General features: G+C 39.3%; 1 protein-coding gene across 1 annotated transcript; it reads left to right on the top strand.

Annotated features, from left to right (window-relative positions):
- Positions 1–2,715: 2,715 nt before the first annotated feature.
- Positions 2,716–11,158, top strand: LOC106126830 (microsomal triacylglycerol transfer protein). Its single transcript, XM_013324707.1, has 13 exons — positions 2,716–3,107; positions 3,385–3,582; positions 4,036–4,134; positions 4,728–5,042; positions 6,203–6,381; positions 6,975–7,119; positions 7,612–7,782; positions 8,151–8,583; positions 8,825–8,970; positions 9,112–9,276; positions 9,367–9,531; positions 9,938–10,155; positions 10,329–11,158. Exons 1-13 carry the CDS (start codon positions 2,859–2,861, stop codon positions 10,468–10,470), a joined length of 2,625 nt encoding a protein of 874 aa, XP_013180161.1. The 5' UTR covers positions 2,716–2,858; the 3' UTR covers positions 10,471–11,158.
- The last annotated feature ends 107 nt before the right edge of the window (positions 11,159–11,265 follow it).

The following is an 11,265-nucleotide window of genomic DNA, read 5'->3' as shown; positions in this document are numbered from 1 at the left end:
GGCGGCGGCGGTGGCGGCAGTAATGGATGCGGGGAACTCCATTGCCCGCCGAGGGCGGCCTCCCTCCGTGCAGAAGGGTTCATGGTGCACTTTTCACGATGGTTCAATGTCCGTTCCAGTAGGCACCCACAGCAGAAATGTTCTGCTGCCGTGCCTCGGCTGGTAAGGTGTTGACCCATCGACCGCAGACAGTCACTTTCCATAGTAAACTCAACTGCCGCAGAAACAGTCGGAGAAACACTTTTCTCAACGACAAAGTGCAAGCACAAAACACGATGACCCAACTCGATCCGTCTCCACTTCACGACTATATTCGTAACAACTCTCAAAACGCCTTATATAAATATGGTGCCTCGACCCCTCTCAAGCCAGGTGCTCTGCTCAGATTGGTCGTTACTTAAATTACGATAATAATGTTATTTAGTCTAGGAAAAACGTAACTTAAAAAGTAAGATCAAATTAAAAGTTATTAGAAGCTTTTACAATATCAATAAACATTAAACATTGCACACTATGCATTAAACAGTAATTCAGTTGACAATGGCTACTTAATAACTTCCTACTTTAAATATATTGTTAGCTGAGGGTGGAACTTAAAAATAATGGTGGGTTGATGCCAATATAAGATCCCGCACCCTCATTTTCGGGACACACTCGCCACCGAACACTGAAGCCAGCGGAAGCTCTGCCCGTTTGACTAGCCAAAATAATTAATCATTTTAACTCTGATAGTTGATTAAATTATGTATTTTTAAATCATTTTAGTGTTAATTACATTTATTCAATTCTGTTAGTTTTCTTATTAAATCAAAAAGTACTGTAGTAGTGTATAAGAGATTGTTTTTTTTAATTTTCCCTGCTTCTGATCCTTAAGATCAGAAGTGGGATAGTGAAACTCCCACGCCCTTGTTTGTACATCCTGATACGATGTGTTTCCATTGTTATTTCTTTAATTGGCTAGTCATACGATCAGAAATATATTTTTGGAAATTGTAACTACACTTGTTTAAAAGGACAAATTAGCACTTTGTTGTCGGTGTTTCGTATAATATACGTAAGTTGGACGTGATGTGACGGTGTGTTCAAGTTTTATGATGTCAACTTTGGTGAGTACGTTCCAATTATTTTATTCTCCGTTTCGTTCTTGTTCTCCCTCGCGGCTCCACCACCATAGGAAGCACGGTGGCGGACAATCGTCCACCTCCGGCGCCTCCACCGGTTGGGGCCCGGCTAGCGCGCTAGACCCGTCGGGACACCATCGACTAGTCCTGCGCGCACCGCCAGGCCCGGGTCCGGCTAGCGCGCTAGACCTATCGACACCTCGTCGACTAGTCTTGCACGCACCGCCAGACCCTGGTGTTTGGTTCGCGGGGCTTGCGCCCTACCCCGACACGAATGCCGGGGCGTACCCCTATCCACCACCCAGGGACGCGCCACGTCGGAGTTCACCTCTCCGCCCACTCGGACAACCGAGCAGGTCCGTGGAGGTCCGCGGTGCCTGTGACAACCATCAGCACCGAGCCCGTTCCTGCCAAAATGCCTGTTCCAAAATGTAGCTTAAATAATTTTTAAGTTGTAATAACCTCTAATTATTATATGTAGTCATTTATCTTTTCCTACATTTTTAATTTTACGTTATATTATAATATTTTTTTTAGTTGCAAAGAAGGTTCAAAGAAGAAAGAAATTTTGGCTTGCATAAAATTATCCGGTGTGAATGCGAAGAAAATTTGTTGTGACGAGAAGTTTTCTTGTTGTGTAACAGTTGATCATCCCGGACACATTCATATCATGAATTTAATGCACGCAAACACGTAGCATCTCATCCAAGGAGGTTTCATATTTTTATGGACCTCTTTACAGTGTTGAAGAAAAAGAAGTCAATGCAAACGCCATTTAAGTCTAACTACGTGTCACTGCCATGTTTTTTCTATTTCAATTATTTTTAATTTTAAATAATAGCTTGAACATGATTATGTCCAGGAATTGTGTGCACGCTATTAGCATGAAAAATGCAAAATTCAGTACATATATTAGTTTTATGTAGACATTTTTTTGAACAACGTAAATAATATGTATTTTTTAATTATGTTTAATTTTCAATTATTTCGCTGGTTATTTCCAAATCCAATTTTATGATTATTTGCTAAACATTTAATTAATTAATAAAATACGTAAATAATTGCTCCATTTAAATGCTTTAATGGATTTAAATATTAATTTAATGCTCAAATTTTTTTTTTTTAAGCAATTGCTCAATAACTTGTCAATTTTTTGTCTACGTAATATTATACGTAACGCAATAATTATACAACGAAAAACGTATTCTAAGTTCCAAAAAATTGTTTATATTTTTAATAATAGCATAATTTATAAATAAATTGATTTTTTTAAGTTAGAACAATTTAGTTTTTAAACTATATTATAACATGATAAATAAGTTGCTATATTTTATTTTTGAAATACAAATTTAAGGTGCCCTAAATAAAATTAATGATCTGTCACAAATTTAACTGCCATAAATCTACCAAATGTGTAAAATTTACAAGTCTTTTTCAGTAGCTTTCTTTTATATTGAAAGCCTAAATCAAAGCTTCACCCTGTAAGGTAGATGGCGTTGATTTCCGTACTTTGTTTTTTGTTGCAGTGTCACTGAACGGATCAACTGTCATTTTTATGACGTCATAAATCTGTTGACATCTGTCACTGACAGTCAGATTGTCACTGTCACTTCAGTATCCGTTATCCGGTCGGCGCTTGCGCATAGGCGAATATTTATCATGTTCTAAGTTTTGCAATTTCTTGCAGTTTTTTTGTTTTAAATTAAAGTGAATAAAAAAATATATTCAATTTTTAACATGAATATAATCTTAATAATAGGGGCGCTTCTATCTAGCGGAATAACTTTTGTCGGACCATCGTCAGTGGCTAGGGGAGAATATGGAGAAATTAAATTATTCCAGTCGCCGGCAACTTACAGCGTGGAAAGTATGGTCCTGTTGAATGACGCTGGCAGACAGGATAAGGAGGTTGGATATAAAATCGCCGGTAGTTTGGACGTTCAGGCCGTATGGGGCATTGACTCAGACTTCCTTTTAAAATTCACTGTACGTATTACTATTACATTTTTCGTATGAAAGAAACACATAAGTTTGAATAAATCATATTCATAAATAAATTACCTTATTTATATGTGAAGCGTGTGTGAAATACTAATTATATAAAAGGTCCTAAAGGTCAATGAACTCATTATTCTTGTTTGAAAATAACTCCTAAGTGATGACCCTATCAAAGAATATAAATCAGCTTAACTAAAGTTTTTATGTTAAGAAAGAAAACAAGATTGAAGCATGAATATCTTAAAAATATTGATTTTTCTTACAGTTAAATTCTCCAAAATTATTAGCTAGAGGGAAACTAGTTACAGCGGATTATTTACCCATTAAATCAATTTGGGACTCTTATTATAAGACTGAATTCTATGCCCATTGGAAAAATGGAATCATTACTAACGCCTATTTGAATCCTGATGAAGTTACTGATGTATTGAATTATAAAAAGTCTTTGATAAGTCTTTTTCAGGTAAGATATTTGAAAATTAAAAATAATAAATTTAGTAGTTAGAAATTCATCCATGTAAATAAAAAAAAACTGCTTCTTTATTTAATTGTGGAGTTATTGAGTGATCTGTTAACTTTTCTTAGATGAAATTGTCTGGATGCTTTAACTCATAGGTGACAGTAAGTATTTATACAATGGCTGTATTGCAACCTGCACATATCTAAGAAGAAATTCAAAAGATATGTGTGAAGTCAACCAACCCGCACTTGAACAGCATGGTTGACTATGGCCTAATCACCCTTAACTTAGGGTAGGCTCCAAGCCCCTCGGTGGGGAGGTATAGTGAGCTGATGATGATGTATTGCACTGATATTAAGCGCTACTGTCATACTGTACTGGCGTAATGTAAATCAAGCATTATTCCAGATTAGTATAAATTGATATTTTATTAAAAATATGTTTTAACATTTTCAGCTTCAAATTATAGATGGAGAACACAATGAAACTGATGTTTCCGGGAATTGTGATGTATTATATGATTCTATTTCCATGCAGATCATCAGAAAGATAAAGGTAAATTAGTCCCTTCTTCAGTACCAAATAGTTCTTAGGAATTGAAAGAAAACATTTATATGGTTCACTCTAAAAAATGGACCTCTACCTACCATCATCCCTTCAAACAAATATACATATGTGTAAAGCAGTCTCAAAAAATCTCCTTCTCACTGGAGTTCTATTCAGTATTCACAATAAAACACTGGTTATATCATGGTGCGAGTCAATTTAACTGAAATGCAATGGGCAGGTTGATACATATAAGACATATAACAATACCGCGATCTAGTAATATGTTCCGCCATCTATTGTGATTATAATATCATTTAAATTGTCATAACATTTGACAATATTTTTTATAAAATTACTAGTATAGTTTAGCTGATCTTTCAGTAAACTGCACAAAATACATTACAGGACATATCTATTGGTTGGCACACCTAGTGTTTTAAGTTTTGATGGTCCCTAGTTCAAAATAAATGTTTGGTTAGGTTCGGTTGTTATACAGCTTTAAAGCTGTGGGCTGAAAGATGTGTCCGAGAATGTACTTATTAATAATACACATGTAATACCACGGCTTTATATGTTTGTAATATAATTGTTTATTGCAGACAAAATGTAAACATCCCGATACAAAAGATTCATCGGAAGGTGTAACATCTCGTCGTCTTACAAGATACACATTGAGTGAAAAACTGGATGCGATAGATGAAGTGCACGCTGAAGAATTACATACAGCTGGATATCAGGAATTAAACGCCGCTATAAAAGCACGCGCCTGGATGCGCTTACGTCGAGATGGTGTGCCACGGACCACAGCAACGAAGTACCCCGATTTTGAGACTGCGATAGCCGAGTTACCATCAAATCTGAAGCCAGTGGAGTTGCCTATGCTTATGACTGAAGATGTTCTTGATAATGAATTGGTAAGAAAATACAAATCATTTGTTTTCGTGCGGCTTTGTCTGCATGAAATTCTAATGATTTTTGATTTACACGAAAACTTTGTTTTAAAGTTTCATCATCATCACCAGCTCATTATACGTCCCCACCGAGGGTCTCGAAGCCTACTCTAAATTAGGGGTGTCTAGGCCATAGTTTTATTATTTACATTATGTAAAACTTTCAAATGCCCAAATGACAAATGGTCTTCGCAATTGGCTATTTTTGTCTCTTTCTCGCATAACAATTTTTTTCAATTTACTTACCCTTAAAATTAAATGGCGTGAAAATATATAACCTAAAGCATGTCTTAAGCTTAGGACTTTGTATTACAATAAGTATTATTCAAAAGTATGCCGTGATTATTAATAAAACGCATAAATTATGTAAACAGAAAAACTTCATTTTTAAAACATGGCATCCATTAAGATTTCTTTCTTTTATTTCTAAATATAACTAAAGGCAAATATTATTAGAAGTAATTAGTAACACTAACTATGTTACACAAAGTATAATGCAGTAGAACGCTAACTATAAATAATTTATATTTTAATGTGTGTGTTTTGGTAAGATATTATTAGTCAGTGATAACAATGTCCACGTGGATGTACGGGAGACGATGATACAAGTGAACATAGTAGCTTATCTTTGACCCTCATGACCTCTGCATCTCTTATCAACTATGGACGATGTAATTTAATTTGTAGAAGTTACGGATAGGACATTACTAATGGTGTTAATGAGGTGGACAGAATAATAAATATTTATTTTTAAATTATGTTTGTCAAAAAATATTTTGTAATTGGCTCTTGCCCGCGACTCTCCGCGTGGAATTGAAAACATAATTAGTAGCTTATGTGTTCTTCCCGACTATATTCCGGAGATATCTTGCATTTATAATACACTAGCTGTCGCCCGCGACTCCGTCTACATTGAATTAAAATACAAACTTAAGTAGTCTGTGTGTTCTTCCAGATTATGTATAAATCTATGCCAAATTTCGTCAATATCCGTTCAGTCTTTCCAGAGATACCTTCAAACAAACATCCATCCATCCATTCATCCATCTAAATATTCGTATTTATAATATAAGTAAGAAGTGTCTGGTTGTAACTTATATAATAAACTTATGATGTTATTGCAGAGTTTAGAAGAAGCTATAAATGATGTGGTATTGGATGATGAGGAGGAGGAGGCGGGTGGAGGTGGGGGCGGGCGCGCGCGCACTGCGCAGGCGGGGCTGCGTGCACTGCGCGCGCTGCGCAACGCGACACAGGATCACATAGCTGCGATACTGCGCGCGCAGTCTGATGCACGATCATTGTCAGTATATTATTGTATATTAAAAAAAAAAAAACAAAATAACATACTTGTGATGGTCTATGAAGTTAACCAATTCGTACTGGGTTAGTGTGATTAACTAATCCCTTTTTACGCTAAAGAAACAGAGGATTTAGAATGTCTATGACCTGATGATGACCTTGTAAAGACCTTACAAATAATCTTACTCACTTAAATTTATTTGCGAATGTTTAGATGTATGTTATACTACAAAGTATGTACAGAACGGCTGTATGAATTTCGCTGAAATTTAACATAGATGTAGAACATAGTTTGGAAGAACTCCAGCAGCTATTATACGTCCCCACTGAGGGGCTCGAAGCCTACCGTAAGTTAAGGGTGACTAGGCCATAGTCAACCACGCTGGCCAAGTGCGGGTTGGTTGACTTCACACATATCTTTGAATTTCTTCTCAGATATGTGCAGGTTGCATCACTATGTTTTCCTTCACTGTAAGAACGTCGGATAAATGTACATATGTAAATCGAAAATGGAAAAACACATACATGGCGGGATTCGAAACCAGGACCTGCAGAGTGCAAGTGAAGTGCTTGAAAGCCAGTATATATGTGCAGGACAGCGGTGTGCCGAGTGCTGGGTAGTGCGGGCAGTGCGCACACGCACGCGGGCGTGTCCCGCGAGCTGGCGCTGTCTGAGCGCGACGCCCCGCCCCCCGCCACACACTACCTGCACGCACTGCCACTGGCGCACGCTCCCGATGTTTGTATACTTATTTTGTTAATATTAGCTGTATATAATGTTATTACAAATACGAATAATTCATCTGTTTTATATGAATATTTGTTTGGCTAAATTTTATGTTGCCAAATATATTTTTTATTACCTGTCGTCCGTGACTCTTTGCCGAAGATTACTAGTCTAAGTGTTCTTCCAGACTATATTCTACATCTGTGACAAATTTCAGCTTAATCCGTTATGCCGTTCTGGAGTAACCTAACATCCATACATCCAAATATTTGCATCTTACTAATATTATAAATGCGAATGTTTAGGTGCATGAATGTTTGAAGGTATCTCCAGAACGACTGGACATATCTCGATGACATTTGATATACATATAGAATATAGTCTGGAAGAACACATAGCCTTCTAATTATGTTTTTTTTTAATTCCGCTCGCGGGCGGAGTTGCGGTCGACAGCTAGTTTATAATATTCGTAATATGTAACACGTAGAGTTGTGTTTGTACCAGGAATCAGTAGTACTGGACTTGGTCCGTCTGGGCACGGAGGCGCGGTGCGGGGCGGTGCGCGAGGCGGCGCTGCTGGCGGCGGCGGCGAGCGCGGCACGCCTCGCGAACCACGCCCCCCACCTCTCTCACACTCTCAGAGATGCGCTCTCTAAACATCTCGCACGATGTCTTGTAAGTACATACATTACTAACATGATATTTTAATATTTCCAGCACAGAAAAAAGACGATAATATCATTTTATATTACTTTTGCTAGTTATTTGTTAGAAAAAAAAGAAAAGATACAGTTTTTAACCATCTATTAAGATAAATTACGATCATTGTAATCAAACTTATTAATAACTAGTTGTCGACCACAACTCTGTCTACGCGTAATTAAAAAAAAACTTAATAAGTACTGAGTGTTCTTCCAGACTACGTTCTACACCTGTGCCAAACTTCCTCACGATCCGTTGACCCGTTCTGGAGATACATAATAACAAACATTCATCCATACATCCAAACCTTTGCATTTATCATATGGAAGTCTTAATTCTAGGACGATGAATGTCGTGCACTAGTGGCACGAGCACTCGGCAACCTGCAGCGCGCCGACACAGCTGAGCTACTGCTGGAGCAAGCTGAACGTGGCGGCGCTGCAGCACTGCACGCGCTTCAAGCACTTCAAGCGCTGCCACACGAAGCTATAGGGCCGGCGAGACAACGTCGTCTGGCAGCGCTGGCGGCCAGTATGCGTCCGCTGGAAGTGCGCGCTGCAGCGCTGGATCTCTTCTTAGTGCGTGCGGCACCATTGCCTCCTCCGTTAGTGCTGGCGCGGCTGTCGCACGAGCTGCACGTACACGCGCCTGCAGAGCTGCGCAGACTGTTCTGGCAGCGCGCGCACCAGCTCGCTGAGGAACATAAGCCGCTAGCTGACGTGCTGGCCATGCTGGCCCCGGAACAACGCGGCTGGAATGCTTTGGCGATATCGGGTAAGTTATTACTCTACTTAAATATGTTTGAGAATTTTAGATTTAAATGTCAAAATTAATTAATTTTTATGCTTTTCTATTAATTTTGACAGATCAAGGTCATTGACGTACTTAATATTACCAGTAATATAAATCCAAATGTTTTGAAGGATGGATGTTTGTTAGAAGGTATCTCCAGAACAGCTGTATGGATCTTGCTGAAGAGGTTACTAATTAAGTTGTATTAATATGTTATTTGCAGGTACATCGTCAGCACTGGTGCGGCCATTGGGTATGTTCGGTGTGGGCGGGGGGCGGCTGGAGTCGCTGCAGCTGACGCCGGGCGGAGTGCTGCGTCGCGGTACTGTGCGGCTGAATGTAGACGGCACACCAGCACCACTGCTCGCAGTATGTACACAATTTGTCATCAACATCTACTGTCAAATTGTAACTAACAAAAAACAAAATGCATCGTATTATTTATGTCTAGTAATCTTCCATACAAATTAGCCGCAGCACAATTGTACAAGACTGTATCTATATTCTTAGATCGAGTTATGGACACGTGGGCTTGAGTCGCTGACGGGCGGGGTTAAGAGCTCCGAGGGCGGGGCTGAAGGCGGGGCCGAGGACGAGGAGGAAGACATGAGCGGTGGATTGGCGCTCACTGTGGGCGGGGCCCGACTACCCAGCGTCACACTCTTCGACGGACAGGTAACTTATTATGAAGAAATAAAATTTAGTAGCCTGAGTTCTTTCCTAGTAGTCCTTCCTAGTAATCTTACTCGTATTTTTTTTCACTAGGCGCAGCTGCTGGGTCACGTGTGGGCGGGCACGGGCAGCACGCCGACGCCGGCCCTGCGCGCGCTGCAGCCGCTGGGCACGCGCAGCGCCGCACTGCCGCTGCTGGCCGCCGGCACGCTGCACCTGCACTCTCACTCGGCTGTCGCACTCGCGTTGGACGCACAGGTACTATACAAATGCTCCTTGGTCCTGACTAGTTCACAAGCATAGCATGAAAAGTGAACAGTCTGCGTGTGCGCAAAAAAGATAGTACACTGAAATTACTCATTTACTTTACATTGAACTTCGAAACATTACGCCAATAACCTAATGGTTAAGAGTGCGGGTTTCCGATTACGAAGTCGAGGGTTCGAATCCCGCAATTCGACTATTATCGTAAACCATGTCCTAGCTCAAGCCTAGAGCTTAGTTGGAATGGTACAAGAAAATTTTAGTAAATTAACAAAAATTTTCTAATATTTAAAAAGAAGTTACGAGTTACGATCATATGGTCACATTGAGTAAAGAGTGCTACCATTTATGCCGATATTGATATAATCATGTTTAAATAAAGTCAAATTATACGTTGTAGGCGCAGGTGTCGCTATGGTCGCGTACGGCGCTGTCGGAGCTGGAGCTGCGCGTGGGCGCGGCGAGCGAGGCGCGCGCGTCACTGCACCTAGCGGGCGGGACGCTGCGAGCCCACGCCCAACACGCTGCGGAGCCACGCCTACGCGTCGCCGCACATCTAGACTTCTACGACCGCATGGCGCTCTGTGTCAAAGTCTCCACTGAGGATCACGTGCGCAGGTCAGCAACACGTCATTGTTAACAAATCTTATGTAAAAGCTTCATGAAATTATTCGAAATTCTTTGAAAATACTGACGTTACAATCGAAAATGTTAACTCTTTCAGACAATCTACTAAACTTTCTCAAATAAAGGCTACTATCATAATTTTTTTTATAACAAAATTATTTTAGATCAAACACGACGCTACACTCTGAGCTGGGCAGTACACAACGCAAGGTACGACGTGAACGGCTGCTGGAGGTCCCGCAGCCCGGCCGCACGCTCGCACTAGGACCGCTCAACGACGCCGCCTGCAACACGCTGATCGCATAACGAGCACGCTAACACGCACGTCACGTCACGCAGGCACAATTCTAGTTGTCACGTCACGTGCACATCAAACGCCAAAGCGCTATATACCAAATATTGTGCAACTATTCTCAAATTAACATTCCTATTAACTCGCATTTGAATATTATGTTATTATTCGTGCTTATACTAAGCCAGTACAGTAGCGCTGGCTTGGGCTTACTGCCGCCAGTTTTGAACGCTACTACTACTGTACTGGTAAAATGTAGACATCAGTTTTCGTATATCCGAGTAGCGAATTCTATAATCAATAGAATAACTAATACTAATATACAATAACTGGAAAATGTCTTAATGTAACGTTTTCTTTAATTAGCTTTTAAGTTATTTCAATATTTTGGAATCTCATCCATAATGTCGTTACATTATTCGTTAATAATAAATATAAAATCTATTTTATTGTAACTATAGACTTCATACCATGAAAGTACATTATTATATTTTTGGACTGTGAGATGCAGGAAAAAATGGTGCGGTTTTTAAGCAATATAATAATCTGTTTCCAATGTTTGGTTAACAAAATTATATTAACTTAAGATAATTCTATTAAATTAAGGTAACAGTGTCGCGAATTAAAGCAGCTTTAATTGAAAGGTTTTTATATCTAATGTTAAAATAACTGAAATTATACGGATTTATATTTTATATGAGTTGTGGCATTTATAATAATTTTGTAATAATAAATAATTATTTCTACCTATTGTTTGATTTGGATAATTCATCGTCGCTTCTGATTCCTCCATCTTGCCCTTTTCAATG

The sequence above is a fragment of the Papilio xuthus genome, unplaced genomic scaffold (genome assembly GCF_000836235.2).
Source record: "Papilio xuthus unplaced genomic scaffold, Pxut_1.1 DF824992.1, whole genome shotgun sequence".
Lineage (NCBI taxonomy): Eukaryota > Metazoa > Arthropoda > Insecta > Lepidoptera > Papilionidae > Papilio > Papilio xuthus.
This window is presented reverse-complemented; position numbering and strand designations above follow the sequence as displayed.

What these genes read in the sequence shown, in the direction of transcription:
- LOC106126830 (XM_013324707.1), top strand. Translation starts at nt 2,859, where the DNA reads ATGAATATAATCTTAATAATAGGGGCGCTTCTATCTAGCGGAATAACT. An exon ending in CTTTGATAAGTCTTTTTCAG is followed by an intron (nt 3,583 to 4,035) that starts GTAAGATATTTG and finishes TAACATTTTCAG; the next exon opens with CTTCAAATTATAGATGGAGA. An exon ending in TCACACTCTTCGACGGACAG is followed by an intron (nt 9,277 to 9,366) that starts GTAACTTATTAT and finishes TTTTTTCACTAG; the next exon opens with GCGCAGCTGCTGGGTCACGT.